This window comes from Dermochelys coriacea, chromosome 11 (genome assembly GCF_009764565.3).
Source record: "Dermochelys coriacea isolate rDerCor1 chromosome 11, rDerCor1.pri.v4, whole genome shotgun sequence".
Taxonomy (NCBI): Eukaryota; Metazoa; Chordata; order Testudines; family Dermochelyidae; genus Dermochelys; species Dermochelys coriacea.
The window spans coordinates 28,461,758-28,487,244 of record NC_050078.2 but is presented as its reverse complement, the minus strand read 5'-3'; the positions used below and the strand labels follow the sequence as shown (position 1 = coordinate 28,487,244).

General features: G+C 39.6%; 1 protein-coding gene across 1 annotated transcript in view; it reads left to right on the top strand.

The window, feature by feature from the left end:
- The first annotated feature begins 1,540 nt into the window (after window positions 1–1,540).
- The window catches only part of NEB (nebulin), a 200,323-nt gene continuing 176,376 nt past the window's right edge, over window positions 1,541–25,487 (top strand). Inside the window, exons 1-17 of the mRNA XM_038422666.2 lie at window positions 1,541–1,546; window positions 4,239–4,424; window positions 5,841–5,948; window positions 6,766–6,870; window positions 7,186–7,290; window positions 7,397–7,501; window positions 8,259–8,363; window positions 12,765–12,869; window positions 13,063–13,170; window positions 14,054–14,170; window positions 18,215–18,316; window positions 18,400–18,507; window positions 18,601–18,705; window positions 19,422–19,520; window positions 22,204–22,308; window positions 23,117–23,224; window positions 23,308–23,421. Of these exons, the coding sequence (XP_038278594.2) occupies window positions 1,541–1,546; window positions 4,239–4,424; window positions 5,841–5,948; window positions 6,766–6,870; window positions 7,186–7,290; window positions 7,397–7,501; window positions 8,259–8,363; window positions 12,765–12,869; window positions 13,063–13,170; window positions 14,054–14,170; window positions 18,215–18,316; window positions 18,400–18,507; window positions 18,601–18,705; window positions 19,422–19,520; window positions 22,204–22,308; window positions 23,117–23,224; window positions 23,308–23,421 (1,791 nt within the window). The remainder of the gene's footprint in view (window positions 1,547–4,238; window positions 4,425–5,840; window positions 5,949–6,765; window positions 6,871–7,185; window positions 7,291–7,396; window positions 7,502–8,258; window positions 8,364–12,764; window positions 12,870–13,062; window positions 13,171–14,053; window positions 14,171–18,214; window positions 18,317–18,399; window positions 18,508–18,600; window positions 18,706–19,421; window positions 19,521–22,203; window positions 22,309–23,116; window positions 23,225–23,307; window positions 23,422–25,487) is intronic.

The following is a 25,487-nucleotide window of genomic DNA, read 5'->3' as shown; positions in this document are numbered from 1 at the left end:
GTACTGAATAATAATATCAGTGGTAATTGTACCACTAGTTGTATTGTATTCATTCTCACTTCCATAATTATCTCCTTTTCTAGGCTGATCATTATTTATTTCATTTTTGATCAGGTGTCAATCTCCTTTTGTTTTGAATTGTGTGATGTGGCTATGTTTGCCCAGACAGCTCCATTTCCTCCTCCTTTGTTTTTTTTTTAAAAATGTATGCCTATCTATAACTACATACCTAGGACAGCCTCAGATGGTTCCACTTTATTAGCTCCCTCCTGAGATAGTCACAGGGGAGAAGTTATAAATAAAACAGCAACAAATGGCATCTGGTATCATTTTGAAGCAGCTCAGCCCTTTCCAAAATCATTAAATCTATAATCCTAGTTTTATATAAATCACATGATTTAAATCTGTGTAATCAGCTTGTGCCAGATATTTGTGTTCAAAGATAGCTGAAAATTATTGCTGGAATAAGTGAATATTCTTTTACTCACACAGAGGGCTCAGAGTATACTGGGTATTTCTTTTAAGGGATATTTCTCCTACCTCCGGATGTAATCTGAATCTAGTAGAACTGTACTAGTCTACATTGGATATTGTAGCCATTAGTGATTTGCAAAGAATTTAGTTGATCACAGAACCAGATAATATTTCACTGATGAGTATCTTGAGACTTTGGGAAAAGTGATCAGATGCACTACATTGGCACTGAACAGGAACTACTCAAAAACATAACTAGATATTAGGCCACATGAGAGGTAGTGTGTTCTAGTTATTTGAGCAAAGGACTGAGGCCCTAGAAAGCCTGAGTTTTAATCACAGTTCTTTTAGGGCCTGATCCAAAAGGCCTTTGGATCAGGTGCATACTGATGTGCTGTGTGACCTTGGGAAAAATCACTGTGCATGAGATTTTCAGAGGCACAAATGGCAGGTGGACACTTAACTAATACTGGAAGTCAATAAGCGTTAGGAGTTTTTTTGAAAATTTCCATCTTTATCTTTTCTTCTCCATTGACTTCAATGCATTGTTGCAGGGTCAGAGCAGCTGAGGCTCTGGCCCAGTCTGTCTCAGTTTTCTCATCTGTATAAATGGGTACAGTAAAATGGAGAGGGCTGTTGTGACGTTTGATTATAGTGACCATCATCCAGGGTTTTGGAAAATCCTGGTTTCTTTGATATTGATTCTCTTTCTTGCTTTGTGCAAGTCATTTAATCTCACTGTGTCTGTAAAATGACCATGATAATTAACAATCTTTATCACCTACCTGACAAGAATTTTAATTAGTTAATGTTTGCAAACTGCTAATAATAATTATTATTAAAAATGAGCTGATCCTTGGAGCTCTGCCAGGGATGGAAAAGAAGCTCCTGCATGTCTGAACCACAACTACATCCCCCCAAAATTGAGTTTGAAAGCAGTGTTCATTATTGCTTCAAAGAGATAAGGGAGGCATTTTGCTGTGCTGCATGACCTTGAGAAATGATGAGGTTTGTCCTCTGTTTATAGTATTACATCGAAGAGACTGTCGTTGAGGAGGGTGAACCAATGGAGGTAAAGAATTGTATGAGATTGCATGTGGAGCAAATGTACATGTTGTTAATGCAAAGCACCAAATGCATAATAAACCATTCTGTGTTTTGAGGGTTATTTCACTGTTCTGACTGCATAAATATCAGCTGTAATAGGTGAAGATTACTTCCCAAATCAGGCCCTTGTAAATTAAACCGAAGTCACTTGAGGATAGGATAAGCACCTTCAGTTCTCAAAGGGCACTCAGTACCTCTCAAAGTTGGGCCATGGATTACATAAACAGGAAACATGGGCTAGCATATACTCTAATATATCCTATGTACTTCAGCCTATTCTGAAGACAAGTACAGAAGGATTCCTCTTGAAATCTATTATGTTTACACATGTCAGTTCTATTCTCTTTTGTTTTATATGACCTCAGTCACAAGAAAAGTGATTGTTTCCATGTTTTTCATGTTTCAGTTATTGCGATGTAGCGCCCCCAGGAAGTTATAACAGTAATTTGAAATTGCAATTAGGCCATTCATATGGATATTCCAACTCAGAGCTTTTTCCAGGTGAAATACTCCTCATAGTTTGCGGCTATTGAGATGCACAGCCTTACAGTTTTATTCTGTGGGTAAAGTGTTTCCTTCTGAACAAATTTCATAGTAGCAGCCGTGTTAGTCTGTATTCACAAAAAGAAAAGGAGTACTTGTGGCACCTTAGAGACTAACAAATTTATTAGAGCATAAATTTGTTAGTCTCTAAGGTGCCACAAGTACTCCTTTTCTTCTTCTGAACAAAGAGTCCTATCACAAAATCTTTCTTGAATCCTTGTGCCAGTAAAATGCCCATTGATGAAATAGGAAATTTTACTGAGTAAGTAATTCAGGACTACCCCTGCAAAAAAAGGCCATGTCATGCCATTTGTTTTTTAAGGTGAACTACCCAGTGAAATCAATGGCCAGAAATTATTCAAAGTAAGCATTGGTACAACAGGTAGTTCTATATCTCACTTACCGGATTTGCATTACATTAAATAAAAAACTACCATCATTAAATAGAAAATTACTCATTGTAGGCACTATAGCCTTTCTAATTAATGTGATTAGATTTTGTTCTGTAGTCTGTATGCATATTCTGTGGTGTATTAATGCCCTGTAACCCCATGGGTTATAATATGAAAGAGGAAAACTCACTGTACTTTCAGAATCAAGCATTTTTTCTGCTCATTTTCTTTGAAGAGGCTGTGATTTAGGCACTGGTTACAACTATTCACTGGTGCATGTAACTTTTTTCTAGTGTGAAGGTTTTACTGCCTAAGGGCCAAACTTTATAAGCTCTTCAGGGCAAGTACCATATTTTATAGCTGTCTGCAAAGTGCTATGTACATTTATGGCATAATAAACCAAAAAAAAAAGAAATTAATAGGAGTCAACTTCAGATGAACTGTTATTTGGCCCTAATGTTATAGGTAACAAGAAACAGCATGTACTTTTTTTCATGGTATTATCACCACATGCATGCATTTAGGATTCTCCAGTGCCATTTAAGACCGGAAAGGTGCCATTACTTTCCTCAGTGATTAGAAATGAATGGATATGGACTAACCTGTTGCAACACTCAAGCAAATAACAATGTATTGGAACATTATTAGTGAAACACAACTAGTGCCCACAGAATAAATAAATATAAGTATTGCCAACATTTTCTTCTTTAGCTAATGTTCAATATATTTGCTGTTCTATTTCATATTAATGCAAATAGCTGTCAAGAAATCTGAGCTTCATTCATTCCCTTTTGAAGGCTTTCCTTTTTTTAGCAAATCTATTATGAACCAAGACTTGATGCCTCCTTATCCATGCAGTTTTGAAACAATTTTATTTTTGTAAGTTATAATAACCATTTCTTTAATGTTTTTTATTAAAATCTTACTTGTATTAAAACCATTGCCTACAGCATGAACAAATATATAGATTGTTAAAAGGAAAGTGAGTCTCTTTCCAACTGAGCTTTTGCCACTGCTTATATACATATATCAGATAATCTCTTCTGTGATTTATGATCTGACTGTCCACATCAGGACATGTAGGTTAGTAGAAAAACTGGATTCTGAACATACATTCAGTCATCTAGTGAATCTTATAGTTATTGCGAAGATCTGAAGGGTTTAGTCTTGTTTATCTTGCTATCTCAATTTCTTTCCTCTTTTTGGGAAAGGATATTCCTTTTGAAGACTGATATATGCCTTTGATCTACATTCATATCTCCCTGTGACATCAACAGGAGCTGCGAATGTATGGATATGTGTCCCCTGCAATACTCCCAATATAGCCCCGAGTATTCAGAGCATTTCTACACTTTGGGTCTATCTGTCATCGATCTACCCTCAAGGTTCCCTCTGACGTCAATGGGAGGATACGTATGTGGAATGATGGCAGCAGAATGCCCTCCAGACTCCAGAGCTGCTGGATAAAAACTAGAGAAGCTTGATTTAGAAATTGGCTAATCTGCAGAGTCTTCACACTGCCGGCTTGGATGATGTGTAGTAGGCACAGTGGGCAATCCCAGTAGGAAAAGTGGCCCACATTGTAGCTCAGTTCCCACTGTGGGAGGTTCCTGAGTAGGAATTAAATGCCATTTTAACAGATAGGAGAGAGAAAAAGTCCTTGCAGCAAAATTATGGCTTATAATTAAAAATCCAGTAAATACATATTGCCCACATTTCCAGGTGATCACGGAAACCACCACCACTACCACCACCAGAGGAACTACTGGCCCCAGAGGCACCTCAGGAACCATTGAGCAAACTGCACCTCCAGTCAGAAAGAGGGTGAAAAAGATAAAAGTGGATTCATCTAAGTTTATGACACCTTACCTGAAACACAGTCATAAAATGCAGGATCTGTTCAGTGAGGTAAACTCTTACACGTGTGTCTTCCTGTTTTTCTTTAAGAGCCCCACAATTAAATATACACGTCATAGCAAACCCTAATATCACTGTAATATTCTCTTCTGTATTTCCTTTCTCATCCTTGTTGATTACTGATATTTACAGTGAAAAAGGAGTTACTTCATTGCCTGAGTCACTCACTGTTATGATAGTGAATCATAATGTCACAAAAAGTGGCTTGAGGTCTAGTGGTTATAACAGATATCTGAGAGCCAGGATTCCTGATGTCCATTCCTAGCTCTCTCACTGACTCTTTGTGTTCTGCTGGGAAATTTATTTAACCTCTCTCTGCCTCAGTTTACACACCTCAGTTGGAATAATAATTAAAGATAGGTCTGAATTGTGAACTTACCCAAAGCTCAAGCATGATTACTTTGTTCTTCATTTTTGACCAACTGTAGACAGAGGGCCAAGCTGCAAAGTCCAGATCTGGATCCAAACGTTCCCAAAAGCTTGAAGGAAGTGGTTCCAATCTGGGGTACCACTTCATGTCCAGCTCTAAGAACATAAGTGTTGTGAGGCACAATTAATGCCTATGAAGTGTTTTTACATTCTAAGACAGGAAAAGAAGTGTAGAAAAAATGACTGGTAATGTGATGGAAGTGACAACTTATTCAGCAACTTGACTATAGCAAACAGTTAAAGTGAGGACTGCCAAAGGGCCTGAGAGATTGCCCAACTCAAAGTGAAAATCAGTGGGAGTTGGGTGCCACAGGCCTCTTTGTAAAGCCCCGCTTTAATGTATTAAATTCAATGTGCCTGATCCTGATCTCGTTGAAGTCATTGGGAGTTTTACCATTGACACCAATGGGAACAGGATCAAGTCACATAGATTTTCAGCATATCTAAGCAGCTACATTCGTTATACTATTTTAAAAATATTTGTGTCATATTAATATTGTAAAGCCATAGAAAACCTGGTACAAATTCTGTCTTCTTTCCACCTGTGCAGCCCCATTGACTTCAATGGGATTGCACAGATATAAATAAAAGCACAGCTTAAGACATTGTGTTTTCAGGTATCTGAACACAATTTTGTTAGCTAAGTGATTTTTTTATAGAATAATTGTTATGATAGCAAAACCAAACTCCCTAACGGGCCTAACGTGTCATATCTGGGTGATCTGAAGGGAGCTCAACCGGAGAAACAGACTATAATATTTGTTACAGTGTACCAGATCCCCAGCTGGTGTAAATCAGCACACCTCCTTCGACTCTAATGGGACGCAGTTGACTTCAGTTAAGCTGATTTACGCTATTCGATGATCTGGCCCAGTGTTGCTAACCCAGTGAAGATAAACATTGATTACTGCTCTATCTAAAGCTTCTCTGGAACTTTGGGAGTTTATCTGAGTAATGTTCAGTCTTGTTTTCTTTCAGAACAAATACAAACAGCAGTTTGAAAAAGAAAAAGGAAAGCCATATGCTAGCACAGTTGATACCCCAGAACTTCGGAGAATTAAGAAAGCGCAAGATCAGCTCAGTGAGGTATGTGCTAGGCCGGATAAATCAAATGAGACATAAATTGATAAGGGGCTGCATCTCCTGGGTTACATGTTTTAACTATTGGCAGAGATGCAGTAACCACATAGATCATGTTATGCAATCCTGTCTGGAAGCTTAGCAGAAACATTGCCACGGTTTCTGGTGCAGGAAATCCAGACTCAATGACAAGCTTAAAAGTCTAGAATTCAGTTTGGGATTTAGGCCTTTCAGCATGGAAGGAGAGATAACGGTCCTTGATCAGCTGAATGATAATTCCAGGTGGCTGTGACTAGAAGGGGTTAGAAAAACTTTTATCTAAAGTTAAAGGTAGGATGCTGGGAAAATGCTGATAAAGTATAAAGCACTGAATTAAATGCCACTGCTGACAACATCCTGTCATTGTTCTGCATGTGGAATTCCTGTTGAAGTCAATGGAAATATTGCCTAAATCCTGCAAAATCAGACCTTTCAAAATATGCTTAAACACTTCTCTTTTCATATAACCACATAAACAGCTGCCCTTAATAGACCCTGCTGATGTGCTCTAAAAGGTACTTATTTGCATTGTTGTAGTCCCATTTCAAGTAGCTCTATGTTAACACAAACTAGGTACCTTTTAGGGAATGTCTACACTCCAATTAAAAACCCATGGCTGGCCTGTGTCAGCAGACTTGGGCTTGCAGGACTCATGTTCAGGGGCTGTTTAATTTCAGTATAGATGTTTGGGCTTGGGACCCTGCAAGGAGGGAGGGTCCTAGAGCTCAGATGTTTTCTTGATAAATACTTCTCCCAATTAATTGTTTGGCATGTCTTTATCTAGGTTAAATATCGTATGGCTGGTGATGTTGCAAAGACTATTTGTCATGTTGATGAAAAAGCAAAGGATATAGAACATGCAAAGAAGGTGTCGCAGCAAGTGAGCAAGGTAAGAGTGTGAGTGACATGTGAGAGGGTTGTGGACATCAGTGGCAGCAAGCCGTGAATAAAATGTGTAGGTTAGAGCCCTAAGAATGATTGTATCAAAATTTCAAAGTAACATAGGAAGATAATTAGCAGAGAAACAACTGAGCAAGAAAGAAAAGTGTTATAATCAGAAACGCTCCTCATTGAGGTAGTCAATGGGTTTTCTTCGTTAGAGATTTTTTCTTCCTTAATATTTTGAAAAAGCTGGCTATGTACGAACACATTTTAGTGCTTTCCGATGAGCACAGTTAACCAACATGCTGGTCTTTCTGTCCAGGTTTTATACAAACAGAACTGGGAGGAGAATAAGGATAAATACCTTCTTCCCCCTGATGCTCCAGAGCTTGTGCAGGCAATAAAAAATACGGCAATGTTCAGTAAGGTAAGAGCAGCTTCTGCTCTGGGGCAGTGTAGTGCATGTATCATTGCTAGTGAGTGGTTATTTCATTCCAAGTAATTACTTCCTGACACTTTTTTCTGTCTTTAAGAAACTGTACACAGAAGATTGGGAGCAAGACAAAACATTATTCTACCCATACAATGACAGTCCAGAGTTGAGGAGAGTAGCTCAGGCCCAAAAGGCTCTTAGTGATGTAAGTAGCAAAGCCTAATTGCCCATTTCAGTAGAGTGGTGTCACACTGATTTACCTCTATAGACTTCTCAGTAGATTTGTTGGCATAAAACCACTATAAGAGAGTAGAGAATCAGTCCCAAGATGCAGTGTGATATTTATGAAAATGTTAGTGATATGTCTGTTGAAAAGCACTGAATGCGTTGAATGTTTATAAAGTCTGAAGAGACTAGAGATTCTGAGTTGTGTTCAGAAGAATTAATGTAATCAAACAGTTATTGGCCCAATCTTCTAGGATGCTGTTTTCAATGAGACATGAGAGTGTTTAATATCTCTCAGGAGACAATGAGAACTTTTCAGGATTGGATCTATACACCCAATTCTCCCATGTGTAAAACAGGGGTAACAATACTTCCCTACTTCACAGGAATGGTTTAATTCATTAATGTTTATAGAAGCACTTGGAGAACTGAGTACCTTCTTGGTTAAGGAGCTTTATAAGAGATGTCGTTGGATGTTGAGGGCATTCAGCACCTCACAGGATCAGGGCTCTGAAATCCAAACTATTAATGTATTTCAAAAGTCCGCTAGCAGGTTAGTAATTTCTCTCTTTCTTAAAGAACGCAGTAGTAGTTATACTGATTGAGAGAGTTTATTTTGCAGTAGTGGAAATGACTGCTTCTGTTAATGGAAGCGTTAAGAGAGGTCAGGAGTAAATGTTCTGTTGTTTATTTAAACAGGCAGTTCCTGTAAATGTTTACCCCTTGCGTTATTTCAGATTGTTTACAAAAAGGGGCATGATGAACGAAAATCTAAATACACTTCTCTGCCAGATCCACCTGAAGTGGAGCTTGCCAAGAAAGTGACTAAGCAGCGCAGTGATGTGAGTATACTGCACAGCTTTCTCCCAACTAGACATCTTGCTTAAGGATTTGGAAAGGCAGAATCATTTAAGTGCATATACATTATATACAGGCTGGGTTCAAGAAAGGAATGAATGAATAAATAAATAAATAAATAAACAAACAAAAAGATCAGTCCTCACAAGGGGATCTATGTTTGCCACCTAGTCTTCCATGATGACTGTCAGGGTTTTTTTCCTCTCCTCATCTTTTTCAATTCCCATATTCACCCCCCTTCTTCTTTCCTCTCTCCTCTACACACACACACACACACACACCCTCGCTCTACCTCTCTCTCCCCCTTCCTCAATCCTCTCATTCATACACGCACCCACCGCCAATCCCCTCATTCTCCTTCTTTTTCTGTTCTCTCCACCCTCTTTGTACTAGGGGGTACACTATAGAAGGTCATAATGATCAATATGACCACTGTGTTGCTTGTTTAAATTCAAATAGCAAAGTATTTGGATGTATGGGTACATTTTTGATTATATAATATTTTCTAAGGAGTCCATAATTTGTTCTCAAGGAATACATTTATTTTTCTAGTAGGACTGGATAATTGATCTTTGATTATAAAATGCACCTGTGGGATTGTAAAAGTGAACAAGCTGTACTCATGTTGTAGAATATATTTAAATATGAATTTCAATGCAAAATTATTATACACATTATAAAGGGTCCTTCATTCCAAACATTCTCAGGTTCACAGATCTCAGTTAGAAGAAAAGTTTGGCAAACAAGATGTCTTCAGTGTGATTTTGCACACTGAATTAGCTAATGGCAACAAGCAGTGAATCCTTAGGGCATGATTAACGAAGGCCCTGGCACCAGTCATCTCCAGTCTATGTTTTGGTATAGTTAGAGTAAATCAATACCAAAGAATGCAGGAGATGGGATGGAATATAGAGAGATAAAAGTTCAGCTAAATAAATGGAACTAAGTCATGTAGACTGCTAAGTTAGAAGCAGGATTTTAACACAGTTCGGAATGTAACTGTGGCTAAAGAGTAGGTGATATATGATCATATTGCTTTGTACTAGTAATTAACTATAGCACAGTGTTAAGGAATCACAAATATTGACCCTTGAGGTTGAAAAACCATTGATGAACATAGTGATGAGCTTAGTTATGAGCAGAGAGAAAATATTTTATTTGGAGAAAATTTCTCAGATAGCCGAAGGACCTTACTTCGCAACCTTACTCATATGTAGCTCAAAAGATAAATGCATGTCAAAAAGACCTTATCATGGAACTAGCAGGAACTAACTGATCACTATATAAAGCTAATGAAATATGAGTAGCAGTCAGCAGGCTATATGTAGTTCATGCCAGTGAGAACAAGAGCATTTTGTTTTACATAGCCAGTCTCTATGAGTGACATAAGAACAGAAGCAGTATGGAAGTGCTCAGATTTTCTGGAGCATGCAGATAAACTGGAGTATCAAAATGTAGCTTGAAGCATGATGGCACCAAGTCAAAACCTTTGCACTGCATCCATTAGGAAACATAGGAACTAGACTGGAGCAGACAATAGTTTATTTCTGATGAGTGTAAGTACAAGCTGATAGTAATCATATGCACCATGTAAAGGGAGTGCAAACCCTGCATGGTCCACTTTGATTCTGTGACATGTTATGTCTGCAGTAGCAGGAAATTCTAGTTGAGTCAGTAGGGGAAAATACATGTGTTAGTGAGAATTCATGGATAGTAGTTCACAACTGAAGCTGCCTCAGTGAAGAGCATATACAAACTGCAGAAAATGAGAGAGCTTGTTATTAAAAGAGTTAATTTGATTCACTGAGTAAGCTTTGAAACAAGCAGAGGTGGAATTTTGGCTTGTGAAATTAGCTTCCCTAATAGAATAACACATTGTTTTAGAAATAGGTAAATCAGTCTATTAAATCTAATGTATATGAGAGGTATATCTGCACCACCTAAAACACTGTTCAAGAGGGAGGGGAGCAGGATTTGGCAATGATTGAACAATTTAATTCATATTGCCAATGATTCTGGTCTAAATTATAAACAGCTATACATTTCCCAAGCATGGTGCTCATTGTCCAGTGAACTGTAGATGATTGTGGGTGAGAGAGGGAGAGATCCATATATTCTATGTCTAGGATTTTCAAAGTAGCCTAAGGTAGATTTCCTTGGGCACTTTTGAAAATTTCAGCTTGAGTATCCTAGAATCTAAATCAGATTAAACCAAAGGGATCTGCGTCAGTATTCTCCCATGGAGGAGAAAACCAACAGCAAGCAACCTCCATATTGGTGAGAATATTGTTGAATTTAAGATTTATTTCAGCTAATCAGCTGAAAAGGAGTTATCAAGAAGGAATTAGGCGTTAACCAAGCAATGGAATAATTAAGCCAAAACATCCATGACAATAGCAGATAAAATGGATTTGTGGCACTTGAAAAACTTGAAGAAATTTTTAAAAATAGCTCAACAGTTTTGAAAACAAACGTGTAAGGCAAAAATAAAGGGCTATTCCAGAGAGATTGCTCTTTTATTTTATTTTTTATTTCAGTTCATTATAGCAGGATTATAGCCAAATCTGAGCCATTCTTCCCAAACCGGAGCCATTCTTTTTAGGTGACAAATCTGAGGAACTGTCCCAGATTGAGGTGTCATTAGAGGAGGTTTGGGAACAAATTGATAAATTAAATAGTAATAAGTCACCAGGACCAGATGGTATTCACCCAAGAGTTCTGAAGGAACTCAAATGTGAAATTGCAGAACTACTAACTGTAGTCTGTAACCTATCATTTAAATCAGCTTCTGTACCACATGATTGGAGGATAGCTAATGTGATGCCAATTTTTAAAAAGGGCTCTAGAGGTGGTCCAGGCAATTACAGGCCAGTAAGCCTGACTTCAGTACCGAACAAACTGGTTGAAACTATAGTAAAGAACAGAATTGTCAGACACATAGATGAACAAAATTTATTGGGGAAGAATCAACATGGTTTTTGTAGAAGGAAATCATTCCTCACCAATCTACTAGAATTTTTTGAGGGGGTCAACAATCATGTGGACGAGAGGGACCCAGTGGATATAGTGTACTTAGATTTTCAGAAAGCCTTTGACAATGTCCCTCACCAAAGGCTCTTAAGCAAAGTAAGCTGTCATGGAATAAGAGGGACGGTCCTCTCATAGATCAGTAACTGGCTAAAAGATAGGAAACAAAGGGCAGGAATTAATGGTCAGTTTTCAGAATGGAGAGAGGTAAATAGTGAGGTCCTCCAGGGGTCTGTACTGGGACCAGTACTATTCAACATATTCATAAATGATCTGGAAAAAGGGGTAAACAATGAGGTGGCAAAGTTTGCAGACAATACAAAACTACTCAAGATAGTTAAGTCCAAAGCAGACTACAAAGAGTTACAAAGAGATCTTGCAAAACTGTGTGACTGGGCAATGAAATGGCAGATGAAATTCAATGTGAATAAATGTGAAGTATGCACATTGGAAAACATAATCCCAACTATACATATAAAATGATGGGGTCTACATTAGCTGTTACCACTCAAGAAAGAGATCTTGGAATCATTGTGGATAGTTCTCTGAAAACATCCACTCAATGTGCAGCGGCAGTCAAAAAAGCTAACAGAATGTTGGGAATCATTAAGAAAGGGATAGAAAATAAGACAAAAAATATCATATTGTCTCTATATAAATCTATGGTACACCCACATCTTGAATACTGCATGCAGATGTGGTCACCCCATCTCAAAGAAAATATATTGGAGTTGGAAAAGGTTCAGGAAAGGGCAACAAAAATGATTAGGGGTATGGAACAGCTTCCCTATGAGGAGAGATTAATAAGACTGGGGCTTTTCAGCTTGGAAAAGAGATGACTGGGCGGGTGGGTGGGGGAGAAATATGATCGAGGTCTATAAAATCATGACTGGTGTGGAGAAAGTAAATAAGGAAGTGTTGTTTACTCCTTCTCCATAACACAAGAACTGGGGTCACCAAATGAAATTAATAGGCATCAGGTTTAAAACAAACAAAAAGAAGTATTTCTTTACACAATGCACAGTCAACCTGTGGAACTCTTTGACAGAGGATATTGTGAAGGCCAAGACTATAACAGGGTTCAAAAAAGAACTAGATAAATTCATGGAGGATAGGTCCATAATGGCTATTAGCTAGGATGGGCAGAGATGGTGACACTAGCCTCTGTTTGCCAGAAACTGGGAATGGGTGACATGGGATGGATCACTTGATTACCTGTTCTGTTCATTCCCTCTGGGGCATCTGGTATTGGCCACTATTGGAAGACAGGATACTGGGCTAGATGGACCTTTGGTCTGACTCAGTATGGCTGTTCTTATGTTCTTATGATTAATATACATTATTTCATTTTATTATAGTTTAAGTACCATGAAGACTATGAAAATAAGATCAAAGGCAAGTGGAGTCAAACTCCTTGCTATGAAGTTGCAGTTGCAAGGACAAATGCTGTTAATTTCAGTATGGTAAGAGAGTTCTTTAGACACTGGGCCAAATGTATGTTTGTATCCTGTGTTTTTATCAACCCTATAGTGCCTGATATATTTTTCTGCTTTGTTTATAGTACTTCTCTTTTTCTATTTAAGCTATATTATGAATGACTATTTTGCAATGGTAGTGTATTTGATACATTTTGTTCTCTTTTTCCGTTGCTTACAGAGAAAATACCAGGAAGACTATGAGCTCATGAAAGACCAAATCTACTTTATGCAAACTGAAACTCCAGAGTACCAGGCTAATAAGCGAGTTGGAATTGCTGCCAGTAAAGTAAGTTAAGAATTCCCCCATTTACTTAGTTTGGTTCCACTTCTGCCAAACTTCTGATGACCCCAAATTATATTCAAGAACTTCAGCTGTAAAGCCCCTTTGATACAGAACTTTCTTCTTTATTCTATCTGAGACTTCTATTATGGGCCAGATCCTCAGCTGATATAAATCAGTATAGTTCCATTGACTTCAACGGAGCTATGCAACTCGCACCAGCTGAGGATCTGGCCCAATATTTCCCTCTTCAAGACATTTCATAGATCAGTGATTCTCAACCTTTTCTGGTTGACAATCCCTATTCAATGTCCAAAATTTTTGTGATCCCGTTACACTTTTAGTCTTATTTTTATAATAACTGTATCAATGATAACAATGATACATCTATACAATTTATTTGTGCGTGTGTTTCAAGAGGTTGCTGGAGAATACTTGACAAGGTATTACAAAGGTAAAGGTGGGGGAATGAGAGGAGGGAATGGGGGAATGAGATTTACTTTGCTTTAGATTGTAATACATTTTACAATGCCTGACAATCTCCCCTGATTGTATTTTGCGGCGCTGCTGGAAGTATGACCACTGGTTTAGAAATATGGCCTTGGATCTGTATATATATGTTTATCGATTATCCAGGGCCATAAGGATTTGACTTTGGAGATTGTCTATTAAATGGTGCAAAGCTTCTTGGGATGCACTGGATGAGAGCTGCTACATAAGAACAGTTGGCATTCTGTGGAATGCTATATTCATTATAAAGCAACAGCTTAGTTGCTTAGAAATTATGCTCTTTCTCTGATATTCACTTGGTTTCCAAGAGCAGCCCTTCTGAAAAAGAGCACTCTAACCAAGAAGGCAGTCCAAATATACGTTTATTTAATTTCTATAGGTGAAATATAAAGAAGACTATGAAAAGAGCAAAGCTATTGCAGATTATAATATACTTCCTGCTACAGAGAATCCATTGCTGAAACAGCTAAAAGTTTCAGGAAAGCAGCTGAGTGATGTAAGTACCATAAAAGTTTGGTTTGAATATTTCAGCTATATGATATAAAGCAAGCCGATCAGTTCTTAACACTATGGGTTCTTGGGGCAGGGAATGTCTTTATGTTCTATGTTAGCACAGCGGGGTCCTAGTCCATGACTAGGTCTCCTAGGACATACGATAATACAAATAAATAATAATAATTAATAATCTTCACTGAAGCCTCTTAGTATTTGCAGTTTGCCACGTGAACCTTTGTTTACTGTGAGATACACCCACCCAGTCCAACAATACTAACCTTTTAAGAGATAAAGATGGAGGTTTTGTCTAGTTGACTGTTGTCTAATGTCTCTGTGTCATTGTCAGCTGTTACAACAGTTTTCAGAGTAGAAGCCGTGTTAGTCTGTAACCGCAAAAAGAACAGGAGTACTTGTGGCACCTTAGAGACTAACAAATTTATTAGAGCATAAGTTTTTATGGGCTACAGCCCACTTCCTCGGATGCATAGAATGGAACATATAGTAAGATATATAAAGTTGGAAGTTACCATACAAACTGTGAGAGGCTAAGTAGTTAAGATGAGCTATTATCAGCAGGAGAAAAAAACTTTTGTAGTGATAATCAAGATGGCCCATTTAGACAGTTGACAAGAAGGTGTGAGGATACTTAACTTAAGGAAATAGATTTAATATGTGTAATGACCCAGCCACTCCCAGTCTCTATTCAAACCCAAGTTGATGGTATCTAGTTTGCATATTAATTCAAGCTCAGCAGTTTTTCATTGGAGTCTATTTTTGAAGCTTTTCTGTTGCAAAATTGCTACCCTTAAATCTTTTACTGAGTGGCCAGAGAGGTTGAAGTGTTCTCCTACCGGTTTTTGAATGTTACGATTCCTGATGTCAGATTTGTGTTCATTTATAATCACACCTTCTTGTCAACTGTCTAAATGGCCCATCTTGATTATCACCACAAAATTTTTTTTCTCCTGCTGATAATAGCTCATCTTAACTACTTAGCCTCTCACAGTTTGTATGGTAACTTCCAACTTTTTTTCCAGCTTTTTTTTTTTCCACCAAATGCATCCGATGAAGTGAGCTGTAGTTCACGAAAGCTTATGCTCTAATAAATTTGTTAGTCTCTAAGGTGCCACAAGTTCTCCTTTTCTTTTTGCGAACACAGACTAACATGGCTGCTACTCTGAAACCTTCCAACTTTATATATTTTACTAAATGTTCCATTCTATGCATCCGAGGAAGTGGGCTGTAGCCCACGAAAACTTATGCTCTAATAAATTTGTTAGTCTCTAAGGTGCCACAAGTACTCCTGTTCTTGTTACAACAGTATTTGTGATGGTGTTACAGATCAGAAAGTCGTATCCATTCCCCAACAGCTGGACGGAACTTTCATTTGGTGTCTGATGAAGCTAAAAGAAGTAGAATTCTCACATGCTCACATACATAGTTCCCTTCAGTGATGTAATGATTCTTCAGTTTTACGGGATGGGGGAAAATGTGCGTCTCCTTTCTTTCTCTAACCCCGTTCCTCTCACCTCTATGTCTGTCTTGCTAAGTCCAAGAGTAGGTAAGCATTTTAGTGCTCGGGGTAAACAATCATATTTGCACCTCCTAGATGCGTGGGGGGCACGCAGGGTCATGTGCTCCCCCATTTCTGCCTCTCATTTAGCAAAAAGGTTTTCAAATTGTGGGGCATGCCTCCCTAGGGGGATGTGCCCCACAATTTGAAAACTGTCACCTCCTGCCAGGAGCTGGCAGATCAGAAATGGGTGGGAGCCGCCTGGTCCATTCAGGCCCCTGGCTCTCTGTGCTCTGGGTGCTGGGGCCCTGGCTGGCTGCCTGGCAGCCCTCCCTGCCCTTCTCCCCAAGTCGTCTGCCTCTGCACAGCTGGGTGCTCCCCAGGCAAGGCAGGAGGCACAGCTCTGAGCGGTGCCCCTGACATGCTCTTGCCTCTGCCCTGAAGAAGCCTGGCGCTGGCCAGCAGCACCTTATAGAGTCAGCCCCTGCCCTTGGAGCCTGGCTGTCATGAGAGGCTCCCCGAGGGGCTCCCTGGAGTACTCATCCACCTTGGGCACCTGCCTCTCAGCAGCATGGCCACACCCTGCTTGGGACCTGCCATTGCAGACGGGTCACTCTCCCCCCCACTCCCTGTGCACAGAGCAGAACCACCCTTTGCTCCCCTTGACGGCCCTGCTCCAGCCCCATGGTTGCCAGGCTCATGGTTGCACAGCTCAAACTCTGAGCTCGGCCACGTGATAGTCCCCTGTCCAGGCATTGGGGGCAGGTGGCTGCTGGCAGGGTGGACTCACACCCATCAACTCTGGAAACCAAGGCTGTGAGAAATAGAGGACACTGCTGGGGGGGGGGGGGGAGGGAGGAGGCACTGGAGGAAGTTTTTGGGGGATGTTGTATGGGTGTCTGTGTATTGGGAGGGATACTTGGGGGAGTGTTGAAGGTGGTATTTGGAGGGTAGTGGAGGGGGTTACCTGTGGCAGGGGTACCCAATGCTGGGGGAGATGGGCTGGCTTAATGGGGGAGACCCAGCTGCTGCTACTGCTGAGGGGATGCTGCATGCGCGGTTCCTGCTCCCCCCTCTTCCCCTATCCCCTTCTTTTCCCCATCCCATCTCTCTTCCCCACTGTCCCCTGACCCTATTCACCTCCCACACTCCCACATCCACCTCCCCCAGCTCCATTCCCCTATCCTCTTCTCTTTCCCCTGCCCTCTCCATCCCCCTTCTTCCCCACTGCCTCTTCCTCCCCCACCTCATTCGTCCTCCCCCATGTCTCCCGCTCCCCACCCCTTTTCCCTGTCCCCCCTCCATGGGCACTCACTGAGGTACAGAAGACAGAATGGTGGCTGTATAGAGTGCCAGCACACATAGAAGGGCAAGCTGACCGGCACTAGGAGGCGGCGTCCAGCTGCAGAGGCACCGAGCACCTGGCAGGGGAAGCAGTTCCGGAAACCCACTCCGCTCCCAGCCTGGGCCTCTGTTTGGGAAGGGCAATGACCCCCCCCCAACCCCCAAACTATGCCCAAGGACTCCGACTGATGTTGCCGGGCCCGATTCTGCGGGGAGGGGGGCTGACGCCGCAGGGTCCAATCCTGGGCTGCCCCATTTTTGTGCCCCAACAAGCACTGCGCCCTGGCGGCTGCCCCCCTGCCCTGCCCTAGTTATGACCCTGCCAAGAGTTGAAAAATTATGAGTCAGCCCCTGCCCCCCCAATCAAGAGACAGGCTTAAAAATCGAGATATGTTAAAAAATAAATATATTTTGGGTTCTTTTTATTTGCTTGCTAGTTTTTGAGCCTTTAGGGTACTCTTAAGTCATGTTTTCAAGCTTTTCTCTCCAATCCCGAGGAGCTGCAGTTTATTTATTTATTTTTTTTTAAAAGCAGCAGTGATTCTCACCTAATCATGTTCCTGGGGCTTTATGAAAAGCACCAATTCCATGGCACTTGTGATAAAATTGTGAGAGATTTGGTAATACTATAGTCTGCCCCATCTCCTAATTGCTGAAAGGGATTCTAGGTAGACTCTATCTGTTCTAGTTTAAAATGTTTAATAAAAATTATTCTTCAGAAGCAGAACTGCTGCATAAATTGACTTGTGCTTAACGACCTGCAAAGTAAATCTGAAAATAAAATAGCCTTAATGATAGGTTGTTCCCTGCTCTTCCCCCTTTTGTTTTATATCTTCAGCATTTTCACCAGAGACAGGGATGTACCAAAACCCAGGATCTGAACACTATGACCTTTGGAAAAGTTTGGCTCTGGAATTCGATCTGAACTTTGCATCTGCCCCTTATATTTATAATGGACTGAAACCCTCGAGACTATCATGTGGACATTTCAGCAAAACACAGATACAGATCCAAATTTTGCAGCTCAATCCCATCTCTGCTTTTTACATTAGCAGATTATTGCCTTGTCAAGCTGATGGCTTACTTTTATTTCTTAGTGTCATTTCAAAATGTTAATCAGAGTATCACTTATACTGGTGGATATTCAGCAAAATCTTCTGTACTACCTGACTTTATTTTCTTTTGCAGAAATTATACAAGGAAGCCTATGAGAAGTCAAAAGCAACAAGCATTAATTATTGTGACACTCCAAAGTTTCAAATGGATAATGTTCTGAAAAACTTCAGTGATGTAAGTATTGTTGTAATTATTCCTGTATTTCAGACCTGACTTCCTCAGTTATATATATTTATAAATATGTGATTTTTCCATAGATTAAATATAAAGATGCATATCAAAAGAATATTTTGGGTCAATATGTAGGCAGCTATGAGAACCCATATTATACACACTACATGAATGTTGCAGCTATGAATAGTGATGTAAGTATGACAGTGTTTGTATTGATTTCACCATACTTTCATTGCAAGGCAAGATCACTTTGCTTACTATCTAAAGTCATTTTTATTCCCTAGAAAAATTACAGAGCAGATTATGAGGAGGATAAGACAAAATGCTACTTCCCTCAAACCATAACTCAAGAGTATGAAGCTATAAAGAAATTAGACCAGTGCAAAGATGTAAGTATTTGGCAATACTAGCTGAAAGGAAACCAGTAAGTTGCAAAAGGAACTCATCCAAAGTCCATGAAAGTCAATTGAAAGATTACTATTGACTTCTATGTGTTTTGGATTAGGTGCTATGTAATTTTTAAAGGCCACAGACATATGTATTCTTTTCAGTAGTTTCTTGTGACACCTAGTGGTCAGGATGTGCTTAGCCTATTTATTTTTTTTGGAGAGGTGTAACCACAGAAGGCTGCTGCTTTGCTCTATGTAGCATTTTTTCACATTAAATGTTCTAAAACACAACTTTGCCCTCAGTTTTCTAATTTTTTAAAGAATAAATCAGAATGAGACCCACTGGATCAGACTATAAGTGTCATGTACACCTTGTATGTGGTAGATTGCAGGGCTGTTACTAGCAGGTCAGGCTTCTGTTCCAGATATGGACTGGTTACAGAGCTTCCTTTCCAGAGAGATACACAAGATGTGTTCACTATAAGATCCTTTAATGCACACCCCAGCTCTGGCTGTTACCAGCTGTGGTAAATTATGTTACTCACGGCACCACATAGTGGCTAATTATTATAATACAGTTTTACATTCCATTACAATATGTATCATTATTGGGGGCACAGTTAGTATTTAGTAATGCAATATTACAATATCTTATTTGATAGCAAACTTTATTTATATTTGTGGATTTGAAACATATTTTATTATTATTCCTCCAGAATACTTACAAAAAGCATCCTGATCAAATCAAATTTACACAAGTGACCGACTCTCCAGTACAAGTTCAAGCACAGATCAATACCAAGCAGCTGAGTGAAGTAAGTAGCCTGACAAATTAAGCAAAACATAACAAATCACATTTTCATGCTGATTTATGTAAAATATTTCAACGACTCTTCTCTGACTTCCTCTTATGACAGCTATGCTGTAATAGATCCAGTACAGGTCAATGAGGTTACAGTAATAAAATATAGATAATGGCCTGAGTCTCAAATTCAGATCAAGATTCAGATTTCAAATCCTCCTCAAAGTTGTGTTGTCTGATCTGGAGTTTTGGATCTAGCCCATATTTACCCTGTGTTCTGTTACCTCTGTATTTGTCTTATAGCTGTAAGCAACTGATTGTTGTCAATCAGAATGTACTAAAATTATTTACAGTTGTTCTACCTAAGTGTCTGGTTGGCTTCAAAGGTTGTTTAATAATAAATTCTGCTAAGTGGATTAAGAGGGCAGGCAGAGGGGAAAAGCAAAAATGCAAATGTCAAAATTGCTACAGGTTTCAGAGTAGCAGCCGTGTTAGTCTGTATTCGCAAAAAGAAAAGGAGTACTTGTTAATCTCTAAAGTGCCAGAAGTACTCCTTTTCTTTTTACAAAGTATCTACAGTTATTTCTTTGATACCCAGTGGATATCAAAATGGAAGGGTCAGCTCCCGTTATAGTGAGATATAACATCAGGTCAATATAATGAGACAAAGTACTTTTATTGTTGAACTGTTTTAGGACCAGTTCTACCCTCATTTACCTCCCACTGAAGTCCATGGGATTTACATTTATGAAAGTGAGGGCACAATTTGGTCCTTTTGGCCTGATACTGCAAAGCGCTGAGCACTTCTTGAAAGATATTGAGTGCCCACAGTTAATACTGACTTCTGTGGAAGCTGAGGGTATTCAGCACTTTGAGGTCTCTTATTCCAGAATAGTTAAACATAGTCTCCCGCCTACCCCTTCATATCGAGTCTGTTAACGATATTGACATTACGTGATCCTATAAGAAAGCACTCATTCATAAAACCCACTTGGAACAGTGGACCAATTAATCTGGTCCAATTGTCCTTCAACAAAACCTAACTGATGGCCAAATGAGGGCTGCCTCTGCATAGATGCTCCAGTGCATAGAAAGGGTGGTTAAAAATCTTTTGACAGACTAGTCAGCTACTTCTTCTGGTATTGAAGGGATCTGGGAAAATAACTTGAACCTCCGACTAGAACCTTCACAATGGAGGTCTGTATGGATGAACACGGTACCAGGCACTTGCTCATTAGTTTTAGCTCAGACATCACTCTTCATCGTGTGCCAGCTGTATTGCCCTCAGACAGAATAAACCAAGATGGATTAACAGAATTGCTTGTTGGTCATGTCAAAAAGACATTGGTACTTTTTAACATGTGTTCTGTAGAGAGGCAGTGTGTTCTAGTGGATAGAGTAATGGACTGGGACTCAGGAGATCTGGGTTATATTCCTGGCTCTGCTCTTGGCCTGCTGGGTGACCTTGGACATGTCACTTTCCCTCTCTATGCCTCAGTTTCTCCATCTGTATAATGGGAATAATACCCCTACCTCTTTTGTAAAGTGCTTTGAGATGTGTGGATGAAAAGTACTGTATTAGAGATAGGTGTTGTTACATGTTGAATGTGTTTCTGTTATATTTTGTCACAATTACTTCAAGAAAAAACAAGGAAATTCTTCTGTGTCCAGGAAAAAAGGACTGTTCATGTGGGATTGGTCCCATATCATTTATTTGTTCATTAACAATGATCACAAACAATTGATTTATACTGCTAGGTCCTGACTGAAAGCCCACGGAAGTCAATGGAAAAGGCCCATAATTATTCTGTATTTATTTTTGCAGCAGAGAATTGTGGTCACTTAAAATAATAACATAAATTATTTATACTTTTTATGAGAATAATCATAAAATGACATATTAAACATATTAGACTGATTAACTTTTTGCTTTAAAAATTGAGTGAATTTAGTGCTTGTAAGAGCAAAGAACTGGTTAGATCCAGATATCTCGAGGTCAAGCATTATGCAAGCTTCTATATATATATTTCTACCAACGCATCCCAATCCTGAAATGTAACACCTGTGCTATTCTAGTCCTGGATCTTGACTGCACAAACACTCCCAACTGAGTGGGATTTAGTGCACAGACAGGAACCAGTATGAAATCATCAGTCTCATTTTCACTTGTGATTTAATTAAGATTGGAATCTATTTCTCCATAGGGGAAAGGCTAGTGCATTTACACACTGCGTTTTTTACCTTCTTGCCTTTCTATTTAATATGCAAAAATAAACATCTGTTTCAAAAATGTTACTTAACTAGAACTGAGCTGAATTACTGATAACAAATGTAACTGTTTCAGACCTGGAAAAGGATTCTTATTCTGAAAGAAAAAAATTCTGGCCTAGCTGTTTAACTTGCATTAGTGAGTGCACTAAGGACAGAGAACTAAAGTGTCAACTGGTCTAAACTGGCATAGTTCCACTGAAATCAGTGGGACTATGATGATGAATAGCAGCTGAGGTTTTGGCTCATAGAGTGAGGATATATCTCAAATTCAGATAAGCAAAAAACAGGAAAAACAGAATATTGTAAAACTTTGTGAAATTTGATCTGAAACAAAAATTTACCCTCTTGCTTACCTCTTTTATTAACCAATGACTGTGACCCATGGGCTGTACTTTTCTCTTCTGACTATTTCTGATTGTTTTCAGTTGAATTATAAAGCTAAACACGAAAGTGAGAAATTCAAATGCCACATGCCACCAGACGCTCCATTATTCCTCCAGTCCAGAGTTAATGCATATAATCTGAGTGATGTAAGTATTAATTTAACACCTTCCTGTAGATGACATGAAACAAAGCACTTATTCTTGCACCTGGAGTAAGAACTCTAAATAATACTGATGACAAGAATAAATATTAGGAGATGTGAAAAAACTCCAGATAACTAATAATTCTCTTTTTCTATCTCACACACACATGCACACTGAAACATATAGAAATAGAGATATTTATAGATAATATGACTGTTATTAATATAGTTAATAGTAGCAGACTAGATAAAAAGTGGAGAGAATGGTTCCGATTCTCATTTACATGAAGACCATGTTATACAACTCTGGCACTTATGATATGTGTTCCGTAGCACCTATTAGAACCACTTGTGGATCAGGTCCCCACTGAGCTGTACAAAACGAGAACAAAAAGCCACTCCCTGACCAAGGAGCTTACAATCTAAATATAAGACAAGAGGCAACAGCTAGATACAGACCGAGGGAGGAACACAAGTGAACAATGAGATACTATTGGTCAGCATGATGGGCAGAGGTCACAGTTCACCAGAAGCCTAACCATTGTCAGTATAAAATGGATGGCCTTAAAGTGGAAATCAGTTCTCTTTACACCCACTTCAGGGCACTTCTACAAGGGTGCAAAATAATCTTTGCGTAAAAGAGAATTAAGCTTGAAAAGATTGATATGATAAACTGGGTTTAAATTAATGTTCTAAACAATCAACATGTTAATTAGAAGCCCAAAATATTGACAGTCATTGTTATTTTATCCTCTAATTGATGGATTAGTATCTGATGTCATATCTTACTTCATTTATTTTCATGTCTGCAGAACTGGTACAAGTATGACTGGGAGAGGTCTAAAGCGAAGAAATTTGAAATCAAAGTTGATGCAATTCCACTTCTTGCAGCTAAAGCTCACAGTAAAATTGCAAGTGATGTAAGTATGAAATATGAATGTAGCCACAGTAGATTAGTTGTAAATGTGAAGCATAGTTTCACATATTCATTCTCACTGTGCAGGTGGCATACAAGAAAGACTATGAGCTAAGTAAAGGGAAAATGATTGGAGCTCTGAGCATTCATGATGATCCCAAGTTATTACATTCTGCAAAGGTGGCCAAACAGCAGAGTGATGTAAGTGTCTCTATAATAATCTCTTTTATTGTTGTTGTTTATTCATTTATATACTGTGTGCTAGGCCTTTTATAGACATATAAGAGACAAAAGCTCGGCTCTGAGGCACTTGCAGGCTAATTAGAAAATGTAAAGGTAGGTGGCTCTTCTCCAACCCTCCCTATGCACCAGCTGTTTGTTTCTCATGCAGAACCCTTACTCTGCATGCAGAGCTGTGATACCACCTACACTCTGACACAGCTGATGGTATCTGGTCCCTTCCCACCATATAGCATCCCTGAAAGTCCTCAGTATGCAGTCCCAATTTACTATCGGTGAAATTCTATCCAGAATGTGGTTTGTTTGGGTAACAGTTTAATAAGGTTTCAGAGTAGCAGCCGTGTTAGTCTGTATTCGCAAAAAGAAAAGGAGTACTTGTGGCACCTTAGAGACTAACAAATTTATTAGAGCATAAGCTTTCGTGAGCTACAGCTCACTTCATCGGATGCATTTGGTGGAAAAAACAGAGGAGAGATTTATATACACACACACAGAGAACATGAAACAATGGGTTTATCATACACACTGTAAGGAGAGTGATCACTTAAGATAAGCCATCACCCACAGCAGGGGGGGGGAAAGGAGGAAAACCTTCCATGGTGACAAGCAGGTAGGCTAATTCCAGCAGTTAACAAGAATATCAGAGGAACAGTGGGGGGTGGGGTGGGGGGGAGAAATACCATGGGGAAATAGTTTTACTTTGTGTAATGACTCATCCATTCCCAGTCTCTATTCAAGCCTAAGTTAATTGTATCCAGTTTGCAAATTAATTCCAATTCAGCAGTCTCTCGTTGGAGTCTGTTTTTGAAGCTTTTTTGTTGAAGTATAGCCACTCTTAGGTCTGTGATCGAGTGACCAGAGAGATTGAAGTGTTCTCCAACTGGTTTTTGAATGTTATAATTCTTGATGTCTGATTTGTGTCCATTCATTCTTTTACGTAGAGACTGTCCAGTTTGGCCAATGTACATGGCAGAGGGGCATTGCTGGCACATGATGGCATATATCACATTGGTAGATGCGCAGGTGAACGAGCCTCTGATAGTGTGGCTGATGTGATTAGGCCCTATGATGGTATCCCCTGAATAGATATGTGGACAGAGTTGGCAACGGGCAATTTCCATCCCACCATCAACCTCAGCCTGGACCAGTCCACACAAGAGATCCACTTCCTGGACACTACGGTGCTAATAAGCGATGGTCACATAACCACCACCCTATATCGGAAACCTACTGACTGCTATTCCTACCTACATGCCTCTAGCTTTCATCCAGATCATACCACTCGATCCATTGTCTACAGCCAAGCGCTACGATATAACCGCATTTGCTCCAACCCCTCAGACAGAGACAAACACCTACAAGATCTCTATCATGCATTCCTACAACTACAATACCCACCTGCTGAAGTGAAGAAACAGATTGACAGAGCCAGAAGAGTACCCAGAAGTCACCTACTACAGGACAGGCCCAACAAAGAAAACAACAGAACGCCACTAGCCATCACCTTCAGCCCCCAACTAAAACCTCTCCAACGCATCATCAAGGATCTACAACCTATCCTGAAGGACGAGCCATCGCTCTCTCAGATCTTGGGAGATAGACCAGTCCTTGCTTACAGACAGCCCCCCAATCTGAAGCAAATACTCACCAGCAACCACACACCACACAACAGAACCACTAACCCAGGAACCTATCCTTGCAACAAAGCCCGTTGCCAACTCTGTCCACATATCTATTCAGGGGATACCATCATAGGGCCTAATCACATCAGCCACACTATCAGAGGCTCGTTCACCTGCGCATCTACCAATGTGATATATGCCATCATGTGCCAGCAATGCCCCTCTGCCATGTACATTGGCCAAACTGGACAGTCTCTACGTAAAAGAATGAATGGACACAAATCAGACATCAAGAATTATAACATTCAAAAACCAGTTGGAGAACACTTCAATCTCTCTGGTCACTCGATCACAGACCTAAGAGTGGCTATACTTCAACAAAAAAGCTTCAAAAACAGACTCCAA